The sequence below is a fragment of the Aplidium turbinatum genome, chromosome 8 (genome assembly GCF_918807975.1).
Source record: "Aplidium turbinatum chromosome 8, kaAplTurb1.1, whole genome shotgun sequence".
NCBI classification, from domain to species: domain Eukaryota; kingdom Metazoa; phylum Chordata; class Ascidiacea; order Aplousobranchia; family Polyclinidae; genus Aplidium; species Aplidium turbinatum.
This window is the reverse complement of record NC_137479.1, coordinates 18656198-18673676: the sequence shown is the minus strand read 5'-3', so window position 1 is coordinate 18673676 and position 17479 is coordinate 18656198. Positions and strand designations below refer to the sequence as shown.

The 17479-nt window shown below is 38.8% G+C and overlaps 2 protein-coding genes across 3 annotated transcripts; both read right to left on the bottom strand.

Moving 5' to 3' along the window:
• Positions 1-1162: 1162 nt before the first annotated feature.
• On the bottom strand, positions 1163-12849 carry LOC145775818 (uncharacterized). Of its 2 annotated transcripts, XM_082587193.1 has the most exons (9): positions 12549-12849; positions 12351-12419; positions 12027-12096; positions 7622-7802; positions 6077-6276; positions 5635-5746; positions 4685-4777; positions 4024-4119; positions 1163-3662 (listed from the first exon to the last, which is right to left on the bottom strand). In XM_082587193.1, exons 4-9 carry the CDS (start codon positions 7725-7727, stop codon positions 3010-3012), a joined length of 1260 nt encoding a protein of 419 aa, XP_082443319.1. In that variant the 5' UTR covers positions 7728-7802; positions 12027-12096; positions 12351-12419; positions 12549-12849; the 3' UTR covers positions 1163-3009. The 2 variants fall into 2 exon arrangements, with proteins under 2 accessions (XP_082443319.1, XP_082443318.1); XM_082587192.1 differs by lacking the exons at positions 12027-12096; positions 12351-12419; positions 12549-12849 and adding an exon at positions 8850-9209.
• Positions 12850-13546: 697 nt separating this feature from the next.
• On the bottom strand, positions 13547-17230 carry LOC145776119 (uncharacterized). Its single transcript, XM_082587522.1, has one exon. It carries the CDS (start codon positions 17228-17230, stop codon positions 13547-13549), a length of 3684 nt encoding a protein of 1227 aa, XP_082443648.1.
• Positions 17231-17479: the final 249 nt, after the last annotated feature.

The following is a 17479-nucleotide window of genomic DNA, read 5'->3' as shown; positions in this document are numbered from 1 at the left end:
AAATTATTTAGAGTGGGCCAACTTACCTGAGTCTCCCCCTGGGTACGAAATGTGTTTTCTAGCATAAGAATCAACCTACCTAAAATTTTATTGCTGTGGCCCGCCACAGCTCTCCTTAGTGCCAAAGTTGCCAGCGTGCAAAAAAGGTTGGTGACCCCCGCTCTACACCGTCAAAAAGTTAGGTCTAACTTTTTTGTGTTTGTACAGTGACCTACATCTAAAGAAACAGCATTCTATCCAACACTCTTATTCTTCCAAAAATAATAATGTAACAAAGACATAGGCTAAATCTGATTGATTTCACCTTTTTCTAAGCCTCTGCTATGTTTGCAATGGGACCTATTGTTTTCCTTGTGGTGTCTGGTCATAAAAATACAAACTAAATCCATTTGCGCAAGCTTTGATTCGAAAATTATTCCAAGGTTTTCTGTTGCGCAAAAAACGCTCTATACGTACCTATGCTCTTGCAAGTTGCCAAACGAGGAAATGGCGCATGTGAGAAACTAAGTCTAACTCTGTGGAACGACAAAATAAAAGATTTGGAATTGTCATTAAACTGAACTTTTCATGCACCACTGACTGGAACTGCGTCACCCTGCCTTCACCTAAATAGAAGGTTCATAAAAGTCAATGACAACGTTCTTGTTTTTACGTTCAAAGAACATCTTTTCGTGTTGAACTTAAGCAAATAAACATGTCTTTTTCAATGCTTCCTCCAAATTCGGTTACTGTCAGCAGCGAATCCAATTGATTTTTATATTCTCAGTAATGAAAAAGAACAATGTTAATTGTTTATACCTATTAAATATAAATCAAACTCTCACTCCCATTTTAAGTTTAGGCGACTGGTTGTTCAAACGCTCGCCGTTTATTTGACTACACTTACATAACACGTATTTGCAACAGGTAGGTGGAAACACATCATTCTGCTCCGGAACAAGCGTCTGTTGTATTACGCAGCCTCGTGTCGCATGAAGGCTAATCGATGGCACTGATTCGGTGCCGTGCCTGCTGAGAATTTAATGACCTGAAGTTTCCGTTAGGCGTGGAAGCTATAACATGCAACTAAGTCATAGCAACGAGGCAGGTAAGTCAGCTCAACATTAAATACGTTGAAGTGTGGGCAATAACAGGAAGCTGACAATAATGATTACGATTGAAATATACCGCAGAGCCGTTTTAATATTTAAAACACGAATGAAGTCATGGAGTATGAAAATATACAAAGGAAAAAACTTTGAAAGGAGAGCTTGTTGATGTAGGATAATGGAGACCATCTCAGTAAGTGGAGGAAAGCTTTATAGTATGTTACTTGACATAATGAAAAACTACAATGCCCTACTTGAGTAAAGCACGCGCCAAAACAGTAGCCTCAGAACCAGTCGATTTGCACTGACCGCAAATGCTTTTAAACAGGTCTAAAGTGTAGATCATTGCAAGTATGGAAATATATAAGCTAGTCAGTGCAGTTTTGGTAGAGAGATGAACCTACTTTTTTCAACCACAAACAGACGAAATAACGCGGTATTTAACGCAATGAAAAAAAATAGCAAACGTTTTCGGCTGTTACAATTGTCAAGCTTCTAAACGAAACTGATGCTGTATTAAACACGAAATGCTAGAGAACATGCACTATATAACATAGAAGACATTTCGTCTGAATATATAGTCTGTGGTCGCATGAAAAGCATCCAACTTTGTCCATTAAGGTGGTCACCGGTCACACACAGATGACTGGACTTACTTGTCATGGAAATGAACACCACAGCCTAGACTACATAGTTAAAAACAGCGGCAGATTAGTCGACGAAATTAACAAACAGAAATTCATTAATACGCTTCCAAATGACTGCAGCTCTTATAATGATGCTATGTACAATGAACAAGTAGGCTAAACATTGTGACTTTACTCATAAATCTTTCAAATATTCATTGCTCTAGCTTTTGTGCAAAAATGTACATCAAAATTTTACCTGGTAACAAACCCAGCAGTACACAAAAATACAAAAAGTGAGTCACTGCAGAAAGTGCACAAAGATAATACTCCAGGACACAGGATGCAAATATGCATCAAAATGAAGTTAAATGAACAGTCGGGTGACTGCCAGTTGCATTTTCATTTAATCACTGATCCCAGGCAGAAAATCAGTTATTCTTGTACATGAAGCAAACCACTGCAGATGTTGAATACATGTAAAAAAAAAAGAAGGAATGATTGATTCAGTAATAGGACTTGATCTTTTCAAGAATGAAAATGCAGTTTTCAACGCATTTCTTGTTGAATATTGTGATTTAAAAATGCAAGGTGAACAAGCCTGTAATAATAATATAAGTTCTGAATAGGAAGAAAAATCACTAAAACAGAAAAGAGAAACGATAATATCGTCAATGTCTCAATTCTGATCGGACAGTACAATGTGGGGGGTCAATTGACGCTTAGAAAGTCGCCAACCTATAAACGGCAGTGCAGATGTTGAGAAACTTCGATCTACACCGTACATTTGAAAGCACCGCTGTAGCATAACAGTTTTTGTACACATGACTGAAGGCTGATGTAATTTTAAGTTCGAACTCTAGGCTTAATGTAGGCTACTATATCTCTTTGAAATGATAGTTCTGAGAAATCATATTATCGAAGTGTGGTCACTAAACCTCAAATCATTGGAACACTCTTGGTTTGACTTTAAAAAAATGACCAAACCTTTTCTTGTTAAAAGTGTTGCCAGATGTTGTTGATCGGATTTTCAGCACCAGGCCTAAATTTAATTTGATATTGCTATGGTAGAAGTGGCATAAAATCATAAAAAATAATATTTGAGCTATTAACCAATGCTGGTGTCTCTGACTGTTATCAAGCGGACTAAATCAGCTTTCAGGCAAATTTAAAGTTGGCATGGCCTGTGAATGTAAGTCGCCATGAGCTGTCCCATAGCTATAATAACTTTACAGCTCATGTCTCACGATACTGATGGGGCGAAATAAAGTTTTAATAAAATAACAACAAACGAATTAACAGATGTATTTTTTCCACTCTTCAATGCTAGTCCCCTTGTTACTGTTCCTGATCTCATCCAGATTTCGATACATTTCATCAAAGGAATTATCCTCGCTGCAAAGAATTGCTGACGACCCATCGGAGGGAAGGCCAAACTTCTCTCTTAGCGAGGCAGCCACAACAGGCTCAATCTTCAACTTTACGAAGATGCTCTTGGAGTGTTTATTTGAAGGGCAAGTGCCGAATGACAAGACAACCTCACATGACGGCATCTCTGGTCGGTTATGGCAGCGATGATGCAGTGCCTGCTCGATGTAGTTCCAGTAAGAGAATAACGAGGTCACCTTATGTCTTTCCATTTTAACAAATTCGTCGTCATCATTTGTGTAGTAAATGTGCCCTTTCCCAAGCCTCATGCCTTCCAAGTCAAACAACCCAGGCACAGACTTTAATACGACGCCATCGGTTATGTTCTCTAATACCTTCTTCACATGGCGATTGCTTTTGTCATATTCAGGAAATGGTGTGGCAGGCCAGTTAATTGCATAATTATTTTGAACCGTTCCATCATAAACAAACCGGGTGTCCTGAACAGCATTCATTAGGTGATCACAAATATAATGATTGTCGTATTCCAGAGTCACTACAAATTGTGATAATCGAGTACCTGTAGAAATAGTAGCATAAAGATGTATTTTGAAAAACAGTAGAGAAGTTCAAAAACATAATAAATTCGTAACTGTTTGATAAGAAACCGGTTTTTAAGTTAAGAATAGGTTTTCTTTTATTTAACATGTATTTAGTAATACACATTAAAGTGAAATTTGTTTTACTGGCTAGCAGTGTCGTTAATTCATAAGTTACTTTAAATAAAAACAAATAGTAAATAAAATACTTATAAAACAAAGGTAGATTTTATTGCTCGCACAGAAGCAGCACAAATATAGGCCTGTTTATAATTTTTTTTTACATCTAACGACATTTAAACGGTGTAAAAAAGCTTTCACTGCTGTAGTAATGACACTTACAATCTATTCCCAAATCTCGTAGAACTTCTTCTGTAGTTTTGTTTCGAAAGAACTGCTGAAGATCCTCAATACCGTCTGTCGTTTGGGATGCCACAACTATTAATGAATAGCATGAAAATAATTTACACTTAACAAGAATACAATCGCAAATCGGACTTTCGACTTATTCATAAATTTACACACAAATATTCACTGCTGCAATCTACATCAACCAAGCAAAATAAACAAAAAACAATTGGTATTATATGTTCTGCTTGCCCTTTCACATGCATTAGATGAACATTGCAGCTATTGCTAGAAAAGTGTAATCCTGATAAGCCTTCAGATGCTTCAGTAAGAATAATTTTACCAGTTATTGTCAAGTCTGTGCTCATTTATACGAGACGGAAATAAAGTGATTCTTCAGGTATTTTCGTAAGTTATAAGCTATTATTCCAGGTAAAAGTGCAAAAATCAGAGATAATAAATTACACGCTGCCTTATTATAATGGTGTGGTTTAGCATAAAATCGATATTTAAAACAAACCACTAACATCAATAAAATGATGTAGCTCATTTGAATTGCTTAAATTCTAGAAAGTTTTTATGAAATCACTTCAATAATTTGCTACGTAAAAAGAGTTTTAATCCGCTTCTACTTAAGATAAACTTCAATCCCCACCATCTACGGTCGTATTTTCAGAGGATTTTTCCGGATGAGCTTCTTGAATAGAGAAGGGAGCCAAATCTTGGTCGTTTATTGTGGCTAATGGTGCTACAATTTGAAACAAAACCGTGTATTAAAACCTGTCATTTTCTAGCAGCACTGAAGGCGAAACAACCTGCTGAGAGAAGGGGGTGTTTAGCAAACAATGTTTCCAGATACTCCATAATTTCTAGCCTAAAAATAAGCTCAAAATTAGACCGATGGCTGCCTAATAAAACTGGTTTAAATTTTTCAAAACCGCACAAAGTTAAACCATAGCCAATATATCATAGTGCTTTGAAAGTGAGGCTACCGCTCGGTTAACTTACCAAGTGAAAATAAATTTACATATATCTCAAATATTGCAACGCACTAAATTCTTAAGTGAACTTTGCAAGGTCATCAATGCACCTAAGAAAAGTATTACACAATGTACCAAGGCCTTTGTGCAAAAGTTGTTATTTCTTTTCGGATTGTGAGTTTTATACGCAAAGTAGCCAATAGTTGCAAACAACATTGATGAGTTAAAGCTTTTTATTGTATTAAGACCTAGTCGTGTTTGGTTGTTGATAAGAAGCCGCTTCACATAAAAAAACCCGAACTCAGCCTCATGGGCAAAACACGATGCCTATCACTGTCAATTCTTGCTACAATCGGCTGCCGAGAAACATCTGTAGGTACAGTTGACTAATAGCTCTCTGCTTTTTGCGTAAACGTCAGTTCACAACCTCCACATGGTGTGAGTCATTCCCAGTCTGCAATATCGCTATCTGCATCCGAAACAACTCGGTTATTTTGGAAAGAGTTTGCATTAAAAAGTAAAAAATCAAAACATCAAACAAGGAAATAAAGTTTAGCAACATTTCGGGAAAACTTCGTGTAAATTCACTTATCTGACTGCATGTACTATTTCAAAATACAAATACCTGTATTAGAAAGTGGATCAAACAAAGCAAAGTCAACAGGAGACAATTGACAAATGTCTGAGGTATCCATGGCAACAGATATCAAATCATTGCTCGAATGAACTGGAGGAGCCTGATAAGATAAAGAGGAAAAGATTACATTGCAAAAAGTTCTCAGGAATTCTTGCAGTATTATATACCACAAACTTTTAAAAATAGTATCAAGCACATTTCAAATAAGAAAAAAAATCAAATAGAAATCAAAAGAAATAAAAAAATCAAAATACTTAAGTCTTCTATGTACAGTATTTTGACATAACATGTTACAAATATTTTTATTCAAAAACGGTATGATAACAAAACAAAGAATGCCACTACAGGATTACGGGGTAAATTTACCATTTAAAAACAGAAAAACGTTTAAAAGAGTTAATACGAAGCAGTAGTTATGCTTTCAACCTACCATACTGCAATCGATTACTTGAGATTTTGAAGGGGAGCTGTTCTCAAGTGCATCAAGAAATGGAGAAAGGCTCTCCAACGACATTGTGGATTGGCTATCTGATGTGGTTTGAGACAGTGTCAACTTTTCAGAGCTTCCTTGACTATCTGGAGATGAACCTCCGTCAGAGGACCTTCCACGCTTTTGTCGTTTCTTTTTCTCTGCAAAAATAACAAAACAAAATCTTAAAACGACGTTTACAATGCGTTCATATTGAAAGCTGAGCTTGTGAAATTTCGATGTGATAAATACAACGCGTACAGATAGCCAGTATGGTTGCTTGTTAGGAAAATGATATTAGTACAGTGGTTTTCAACTTAGGTCTATTTATCCTGAATGCACCTCTATGACCAATCGAGGGGTCCACAAAATTTCGTAATCGAAAATAATAAACCACATCCACAATAAAATAATGTAGTTAGACTGGCGGATTGGGGAAGTAACAAAGTAGACTGCCCTCTTTAAATCAACTCGGGTTGATTCAACATTGTGTTTTGTTCACACAAATGCTTAATCGTTTTTAAAGGAAGAGCTTCACCCCCACTCCCCTGTGAACGGTCGTCAGACCACTCGGCATGCGACAACTCAACAAGTACATTTCGGGTTTCCAGCTACTGTCAAGTCAGCAAATGAGATTTACTTGCTTGGTCATCGCATTGCTAAACTGAATTTTCTGACTTATGACATGGCAACTTTCGGCTTGCTCAGTTGTTACTTGCTCAATTTCATTATTTACCAACTTCAGCCACTTGTTGAAATGTTGCTAGCTCAGTGGTTACTTGCTCAACTGCAGTTTGCTCAGTTCACAACTACTGACTTGTAGGAGACTTCCTGTGAACACATCATCTCATAAAATATGTTCCTTATAAAGACACTTTTTGACCGGGTGAGAATTTACTGTAACCATCACTTTGTCCTCGCATTTCTGGTTCAATTTTTTAGTTTTTACTTCACTGCACCCACTAAATTTGAATGCTAGATACACCTCCGCCTGATAAAGCTGTCTATTAAATGCCTGTTTTTGCCTCTGGAAATCCACAAACTTTATAAGAAATCGGTTTGGCTGGCCACCGACGCAAATGAATTCGATTCTATCCGTTCGAAGTAAACCTTAGATCCAGTATTAAGACATGCCTGTGTGTTAAGGCATCTCTCAAAATCAGGTAAACGACAATTTTTCAGGAATTTTCACTCAAACAAATTTTAAAACCTTAATTTCGTTAAGCATATACTGAATTTTAATATTTTACTGCAAATTTAAAAGTCCAAAATACATCAAAATAACTTCAACGCAGCAAATCCAGAATTTTTTACCACGATAAAATTGATCACCAGGTTTTGTTCCAAAAGGCGTTTTAAAGTTCAAACTTTTATGCTTTTCTAATATTATATACATGTTGTAAATTTGCATCCTAGTCATGATAGCCAGTGACAATATCCCTCACCTATTCTTCAACATTAAGTCACCATATATTTATAAATATTGTAAAACAAAAAAATACATACCTTCCACCTCGTCAGGAGTCAAAAACTTATAAACCTTGTAATTTCCAGTTTGCTGGTTTAAAACGTTTTTCTCTTTTATTTCAAGAATACTATTGGAGTTCCTCATAGCATCACGAAATCTGCTTTTTAAGGTAGAAAAATTTTGATTGTTCTTATCGCCATCCTTGTGCTTTGCCCATGCCTAAAAGTAAAGCATATAACAATAACAACATATCTACACCTGATAACACACTAAAAATGCAAGCTTTGTTGGCTGATAATTAAATAAATAACCTACTCAGCAAAAAAGTAAAATGTTTAAGATTGTTGTCAGTGAGAAGAATGCACATTGTTAGATGATAAGTAATTGTCTGGCACACACTTTCAAAAAAACATTTTTCGGCTGTTTTATGCAGTGATGTACGCGCACACAAAAAATATTGACGCCGTCAGCGCAAACACAAATGTTCGAAAAACCATACGCCGTATGCGTCAACGTAACTTGTAAAAAAAGTTGGCGGCGTCAGCGCATACACTAGCGTAAACTAATTTTGTTCGCTAGGTGCCAAACATTCACACGGTATAAACCACTCAAAACAAACAAATTTTATTTTGAATTTCCATAAAGAAACACAAGCATCTGAAAGTGTTAATCTGACATTTTGCTGTGTTTTGGTTCCAATATGTCTTTGCCCATTGAAAACATTCTTTCAACTGCAGCGTTGGAAGGTATTGGCGTGTTGTAGCGAAAAAAATACATTAAAAAGTATGCGTTGACGCTATGCGCTAAAAAAAAAACGCGAATACTTTACGGCGTAGCCTCAAGCGCAAACTATCCAAAAAAATGTGGCCGCAAGCGTTAGCGTAAACAAAAAGTCTACGCCGCAAGTCTACGGCGTAGAATTTGCGGCATATACGTACAATCGTACATCTCCGGTTTTATGATAAAAAAAACATTTTTGCCCATAAAACCTGGGCAAGCAGGGTTTTATGAAAAAGCCCGGGTTTTTTACAACCCAGTGTTGTACAGCATTATTGTGAGATGACACCAAAATATTTCAAGACATTTCAAACAACTTTTCTTTCGAAACCAAACTAGAAATACAGGAATACTTTTAAACTACCGGTATATATAGTATTTTAACATTCTTGGAATCTTTGTTTCTTTGGTTTAAATTGTACCATTTCAATTGAACAAAAGAAGACTTTTTCATCAACAAGTAAAATAGTGCGGTACGGCAGTAAGTACCTGATATAACTCCAAGGTCTCTTGCCAACCTGGCTTCCCCTTGTCAGCCCAAGCAATTTTAAAGATGTTTTTTTCTTCATTAATCCATTGCAAACAAGTGAAGGTATTGGTTTTGAGACGTCGTAATAGCCACGGCCTTAAACTTAAACTATATTCATCATTATTTTCTAGCATTTTGCCTAACAAGCAAAACAGAATTACATTAATGGTTAAAGTGATTTTGAAATTCATTAATAGCTGTTGAACTGAAGTACTTCATGGTGAAACCTAATTCTGGTAGTTTTGCACTCTTATAAAGTGAATGTCCAAAAATAAAATTCCCCCGGTTGCTGAATTCATCAAACAAATTTATCAAGAAGGAGTGCTGTGCTTTTTAAGTCAGAGTAGTTTCTTTGGAAAATTAAAGGAGTTATCAACTAAAATAATTTTGGCAGAAGTGGTGCTGCTTTTTTAATGTAGTGGTGGAAAGGCGCTAATGTAGTGTAGTGGAAAAGTGAACTAATGTAGTGGAAAGGTGCTACATTTCATTGAGTAGCTCACTCTCACTCCTTCCGATTTAAAGTGAAAAAATAACTTGTTTTTGGGATTTTTATGGCAACAATGCATAAAAACAATTAAGACAAATATAGGGATAACACTAAAAGGCGGAAATGCGGAAAGGCGGAAATAAGCAGAAATTACTTAGAATTAAAACAGTCATAGTATTTAATGATCTCACAATTGCTTCTAAATAATAGCTTTCAATGATATTTCAACATAAGAAAATGTTCGGTATTGAGTTGTGGCTAAAAATCGCATTTCTGCCTTTTTCCTATTTCAATAAATTCCATTAAATTTCGAAATTTACTCCAATAACTGTGGAATTAAAACAGTCAAAGTATTTAATGACCTCACAATTGCTTCTAAACAATATCTTTCAATGATATTTCAACATAAAAGTAGGTTCGGTGGTGAGTTGTTGTTAAAAATCGCATTTCCGCCTTTTTCCATGTTGCAACATTTCATTCTTTCATGATGAAGTTATCGCTATGTTAAACAATATGGACGCCAAGATCGTACTTCCGCGTTTTCTGCATCGGCATTAAATCGCTACTTCTGCGGACAATACGCCATTTCACGCCCGGCTTATTTCCGCGTTCCGCATTTCCGCCGTTTAGTGTTGCCCCAAATATAGCTCTAGATAGTGAGCTTTTTCTGACGTCATGTCTGCTACAGCATTTGAACATCATTAAACTATTGCAGAAATATCAAGCCACGTTGATACCGACAAGAGTGACACCACCATCAGTAACGAATCCAGAGATGAATTTTTTGAAGTGTTGGTGACATCGTATGAAAAGTCGATACGGAAAGAAAAGTCAATTGTGGAGGCCTTTTTTCAGACAGAAGCAAATCATTGATCTTTCCCAGTTCCGATTCAAAACGTTTGTTCATTAAATACAATATCTCTACTCCTTTCAGTGCTGCGGTGGAGAGACTTTTCTCCCTTGGAAAAGACATGCTGAAGCGAAAACGTACAGGACTCAATGACTCACAGTTTAAAATGGTGGTGTTTTAGAAAGATGGGTAGGCTAATAATAAATTTCACCTAGAATAAGTTTTCTATAAAGATGTTGAAATGGCAGTGATATCCAGAAGCAAAGTGATAAACTTCTCCTTCTCTTTGCTACTTGTCGGTTTGTTGTCATTAGTCGAATCCAGGGCTCACCACGTGGAGGTTGACAACTTGAGCCCCAAGTGATAAACAAAATGGCATCATTCATTTTCAAGGCAATTTTGGCATTCCAAAGTGCTTCCTATGTCAGTTTAAGCTAAGACAAAAGTAGCGATAGTGAGTGTTAGTACTTTAACCTGAAAAAAGGGAGCATGATACTTTTATTGATTGGTAGCGGTAGCCCAAGTAGCAGGTAGCGCACTACAACTAAAGTAAAAGATGCTCACCTCTGAATTACGGATAACATATTGTATATCAAAAAATGTAGGTGAATATGAATTAATAAAAGTACATTTGAAGCTGTCTTTTTGACAACATCTTAATCTTAGCAAAATATGAAATTTTGAGCAAATCTTACTTTTTATAACTAGCTCCTCTGACTGCACTTTGTTATAAGATTGAGTATCACCAGCACACTATTGTAATTCGATTATTACATAAAACAAAATACAACTGCTACCGGTATACTGTAGTTTCCATAGTACAAGGAAACTAGCCTAGCGTGTGAACCTTTTTTCTGACTCATATCACCTTAACATTACAAGCTAGAGGTGGATGTGGATTATCTGCTGTATAATCTAGAGTTCTAGACTAATCTGAAAAAATGGTTCCTTATATTATGTGTAAACAAGTCCAAAAAGTTCCTGTTTCGGACTGAGACAATAACAATCTTGCAAAATCATCACCAAGGTAAAAATGAAATCCTGTGGGAGGGGAATTCCCACATATCAATTGAAATCGATGTTGCCGGTTTTATTTTTATATCTATAGCGAATTAGCATACAGTGTTTTTTTTTTTTTTTTTGCCGTGTAATGTAAACTCATTGCTTTTTGTTCACTGTGGAATCCAGTAGCGCAGCCAGAAAAAAGTTAGGGGGGGCTAATTCAGAAATGTCGGCCGAGTGATTTGCAACAATAGTGACAGTGACAATAGGCCAATCAACAAGCACCTTCTCAATGCGAAGTGTTTGATTTTTTTAATTGAATTTAAATTTTGTTGCTTTATGTCAGTGGAAAAGTGACAAAAATTGTCATAAATTGTTATTTTGGGTTCAAACTTTGTAATGATACGTCGTCTGGATTTGATTTTTGTTAAATTTCGTCTGAAGAAAACATTATTGACCTATTGTGTTATTCGGTTACACTCAATTATTTCTCATTTACATTCTATTGAATTTGTTTGTCAAATTATATGGTCACATTGCGCTAGTTTCATGCAGCCTGTTGTGTGCGACGCGAACACAACAGGTGCGGTAGTTAATTGCGCCGGTGACGTCACGATTTTCCTAATCCACCCGGCAGGACTGAGCAACTGTTAAAGCACGCCAACTTGAAGAAATCACTCGGTTTCCAATGACTGCTTCGCAGCAATGAAGTTTATACGGTTTTTCTGTCAAGAAATAACACAACATAAGACACTAGTCACAATTCAGCAAGCATAACAGTCGAACTGATAAACGTACCAAATTTGTTGACAAACAGTTCTCAATCCACTGTACGGTACACAAGTTCCACAGGTTGGCCAATGACGCACTGAATAAATAAATTCGCGATGTTACCTTACACAATTATTACGTAGGCTACCGTACCGTACAACCATAACGCTAGGTCAATAATCATTAAAAAACAAAGAAACGTGGCAATTCACTTGGCCTAGTTAAGATCGGTTTACGAGAACTAATTTCCATTAGGCTGACAAATTATTGGTCAATAATTCAGTAGTAAACATAAATCCACAATTCACGACACAAATCAATCAATCATACAATTCAGAATAATGAACGTACCGGTAGTATGACCGGATCAGTAATGCCAAATGATGCACTTGTACGCGAAAGATTCTATAGTGATTGACTCTGCAATATTTAAGTTTGAAGTATTAGCCTAACAACAATTTACGCACATCAGAGATACGTTACGTTTGTTTACGGTAGACAGTCAACATTCAGCTACAAAAAACATTATTACATCACAAGTACGCTCACCAGTAAGTTGAACTTTGAGATAGCAAGCTGCAAATATGGAATTCAGCCTACACGCAAAATAGGGATCACCCTAACAATTGTCAAACTTAAGTCCTGTAGAAATACATAACAGAGAAGCAGCTAACAAAGCATAAACATCAATCAATCAACTTTCAGTCACAAACTACAGTAACTAACAAGTTCGGCTAGCTGGCAAACTAGCAGCAAAAACGAAAACGTCTCGAAAGTTCCATAGACAATCTCGTGGTGAGTGTTGCCATTTTCAAATCGGCGATAACATAACAATGAAGGGGAAACGACGCTAAGTGGCGAATACACAAATTAACGGGAGTAATGCGGTAAAACGAAAGGCAGGCCTATCAAGGACCTGTTGAAAATCTAACACTCCCGGGCCAAAGAAGGGCCAAACTGGCTCGTTCTTTTCATGAATAAAAGTTTTTCAACAGTCTATTGTCATGTAACAGTTCAGTCCTTTGACTCTTCCTCATCGCTCTGATCTTCCAGCAAAATCTCAACGGTGTCTATTGGTGTCTCATCTTCATCTGGATCATCTTCTTCCCTTTGGACAATTACACAAAGTTTGGATATTGGTCTCTTCAGAGATCCGGTTGCAGTCTTCACTTCTACGGAACGAACAACGCCGTGACGATCAGGAAATGTTTCAATTACTCTGCCTAGTGGCCATCGTTGTCTGGGAGCAGAGTCATCAATCAAAAGGACGATATCTCCTCTTCGGATATTCTCCTTTCTGTGAAGCCACTTTGCTCTTGACATCACAGATCGTGGGTATTCCTTAACCCACTGCTTCCAAAAGGTGTCTGCCAGAAACTGCACATGGCGGTATCGATCACTTGGTCGGTAGCCATCTCTGTCGCAGCTTAACATTGGCGGTAAATTCGATGAAGAATTCAACTTCAACAAGTGGTTAGGTGTCAGGGGTAAGTCGCCATCAACTTCCAGTTTCACATCGGTGAGTGGTCTTGAATTGACGATGTCTTCTACTTCAAGAAGTAGCCTAATGTGTGCAATGTGTCATCATCGAGTGGTTGTTTTGGTAAGATGTTCATAAGAATTTGACGTACTGTGCGAATCATTCTCTCCCAGGCTCCGCCCATATGGCTGGCTGTTGGGGGGTTGAATGACCATTCTATTCCTTGTTGTCGAAGGCTCTGGTGGATCTGGTTCTGATTCCACTCATCGATGGCTTGCTTCAAGATTCTTTCACAACCCACAAAGTTGGTTCCATTGTCAGAGAAGATTTTCTTGATGGGGCCTCTGCGAGCTATGAAACGCCGTAGGGCATTTATGAATGCGCCAGTTGTCAGGTCTGGTGCCACTTCCAAGTGAATGGCTCTAGTTGTGAGACATGTGAAAAGGCAGCCGTATCTCTTAATGTCACTTCGTCTGTTTCGGACATTCAGCGGCCCAAAAAAGTCAACGCCAGTCTGTGAGAATGGTGGCTGTGACATTTGTAACCTTGCTTCTGGCAGTTCTGCCATGAGCTGTTGTCTAGGTTTTGCGGTCCTTCGCCGGCAAGGCAGGCATCTTGCAAGTACCCTTTTAACCGCAACTTTGGCATTAACTATCCAGTATTTTCGGTTAATATTGTTCAGTGTATGGCTTTCACCCATGTGCTTCGATTCGTTAGTATGACAATGTTCAATTATCAAGTCCGTTAAGTGGCGCTCTGGAGCTATGATAGCAGGATGTCGCGTTTCGAACGGTAAGTCGGCTCTGTCGATTCTTCCGCCAACACGTAGGACATCTTTCATTAGGACAGGGCTGAGTTTTTCGAGTGGGATCCTCTTAGCTTTGGGCATGTTTGGATGTTCTCCTTTGGATAGAGATTTGATCCAGGCAGGAAAACTCTGACGCTGCTCGTATTTGATTAACTCAATTTCTGCCTCATCAAGTTCTGGCACACTGATTGGTCCTTTCAGTGTAATCTGGGTTTCGTTCTTCATGCGCATCAGTAAGTATGATTTGAATCTTAGGAACCAGGCTACTGATAGTTTCAGTCGGCGCAGAGATGAGAAGTAGGAGATTAACCTGTTGGTTCCTTGGCTTTCAGTCGTAGAAGCAGTAAAGGTTTCGATTTTCCTCTTTGGTTTGTAAGCAGCAAAGATATCTTCAGATTGTGGTTGCTGAGCGGTTTGGTTGGGCCATTCTTCTGGGGGTTTCCTCAGAAAATCTGGGCCATTGAGCCACATCCCAGAATGCATCAAGGCTTTGGCCGTCATGCCCTTTGATGCTTGGTCAGCAGGGTTCTGCTTCGTGTCACGGACAAGAAAATTTGAAATGTCGGATTCAGCATCGAAATTATCTAAGCCTGTCTCCTTTGGTCGAGTACCTCTAAGCAACCAGCCTAAGGGCGTCCTGACTGCATCAGGTCCTTGCTTCGGGTTAGGTGCAAAGCGGCTTTCAATGCATCGGTGGGAGACAGCATGATCATTTCCGATCAACAGTGTAACTGTACCATGGTCCAGTTGCTTCAAGTCAATGCCTTGGAGGTGCTTGTGCGTTTGCAGATACTCCGGAGAAGGCGCTGGAGTTGGCTTGGTAGGTATCTTGTCAACGACGATCACATCTGTCAGTTCTTGCACTTCGCCGCCAACTACTGGTAGAACTTTCAACGCTACAGTTGAAGAACTGAAGGAATATGGTCCACTCGAAGACAGTGTTTGCACCTGGAAGTCACCACATGGCTCAGGTTTCAGTTCAAGCATCTCTACAAGTTTTTGTTCACAAAAGGTGCGGTTTGAACCAGAATCTAGGAGAGCATAAGTATGTATTACCTTTCCTTCTCCTGTCACACGTACGGGAACGATGTCCAAGTAAGTTGCCGAGTTGCTGGTTCTGGAATGGAAGGTTTCTACAACTTCATTTGTGTTCCTTTCTAATGGTCTTCTTCCGGGATCATCTGGCTGGCTATCATTTCTTCTATTAGCAATGGGGTTGGGGTGTCGTCTCTGGATTTGTTCTCCAGTTGTGACCAAGTATCGATGTAACAGAGAATGATGTGATGAGCTTTCGCATTCAGTGCATTTACCTCGGCTTCTGCAGTCGGCACGTATGTGATCTGGTCCAAGACAGTTTAAGCACAGTTTGTTCTTCCTTACAAATTGCTCCCGTTCAGTGACGGATTTGGCTTTGAACTCTTTGCAGTGTTGCAAATAATGTGTATTATCGCACAGGATACATTGTATGAGTCGCTTGTTGCCAATTTGGAGCTGTCCGGATCGTTCAGTAGGTTTTGTCACTACGTTAAACAGTGAAGCCTTTTGTTTCCCTTTGGTGTCAGGCTTGTTAAGTTTGTCGACATTTGATGAAAAGAGTTTCACGCCATAGATTGAATTGGCAATCCTAGATTCGTTCGTTATGAAGTCAGCAAAATGTTGGAATCCAGCCACTTTTCCAGTGTCATCATTGATTTTCAGAGCTTCAATTACCCACTTTTCTTTCAGAGACGCTGGCAGCTTATTTGCAAGGCAGGTGATAAACTGCACGGTATCCAAGTTCGAAGCTTCGGTGTTTGAGCTCAATGATGAACAACATCTTTTCAACAGGACGGACAACTTCTCCAACTGTTCGGGTTCGTGGTGAGAAATTCTGGTAACAGCTCTCAAGCGTTCCTCGCAAGCATGCGCAATAACGTGTGGTTGGCCATACCTCCGTTTCAATTCTTCCCACGCTTCATCATAGCAGTTGTGACCTTCGCTGCTATCGGCAAGGTGCCTTATTTGTTCACAGACTGCATCACAGCAGTGCTGCATGAGGTAAGACATCTTCCTGTCGGGTGTCAACCAATCAGAAATATGGGACTTAAAACGGTGCCAGAAAGCCCAGAAATCGAGTGGGTCACCAAAGAATTTCTTAACATCTGGTTTAGGTAGAAGTCGTTCTGAAAGATCAGGTTGTCGGCTAGTATAATAACAAGGGTAATTTACCTTTTGGTCTGGCATTCCTGCAGATGTTGCAGTTGGTTCTTGTTTGTGCCGCTCATCACCGTGACGCAGAGGTTCCAGGTGTGTGTCTTTGTGAGTGAAGGTTTGCTGTGGCAATCGTACGGGTGTCATTGATCCAATATTGATAACCGAAGAAGAATCATCTTGCCAGAGTGCGGCTTCAGTTTCAGCAGCTTTAATTTGACGCAGGTCTTCAGCTTCGGCTCTCTCACGTTCAAAGCGAGCTTTCTCTTGTTCCATGCGAACTAGTTCTTCTTCCTCTCGTCGCCTGGCATCATTCTGTTCTTTTGTCAAACGAGCTAGTTCCAATTTGGCATGTGCTTCACGTTGACGCAAACTATACATTGTACTCGATGACCGAATGCTTCCGGATTTGGAGCGATGGGAATGAGTACGCAAGGACGAGTGATGTGAGCGTAGTGGAGGAGTTTTAGTGTCTGTCCTCTCGCATTCCGAGAACCACTGTTTGACTCTATCAGCAAATTCTTCTTTACCTTGAATGTAATCTCGTTTAGTTGAAAGGCCTCCTGGAATTTGTTCATTCTCAGGGACATCGACACAAAGCGCCATTAAAGAGGCATAATTTTTGTCAATTTCTAACAGGATAGTCTGCACTTCTGTGAGGTTTTCACGTTTGCTCATCAGTTGTTCACCACGCTTGTAGCTGTCTCTCAAAGTATCAGCTGCTTGTTGAATAGCTTCGGCTTTGGAATCCATAGCTGTGTATGCAAATCCGCTTCGTAACAGCATAAGCTAACTTCAGCAAATGAGAGATGTCACGTAACACTGATGGGAACTAGGTAAGTAAACGCAAATTTGATCGTCAGGTTGGTGAAGATCAGCAGTTCGGTTCGATTGACGAAATCAGCTTCAGTTCAAAGATGGTCAAGCTTTGATGCCAAATTTGAAAAGCGATGTTGTGTGCGACGCGAACACAACAGGTGCGGTAGTTAATTGCGCCGGTGA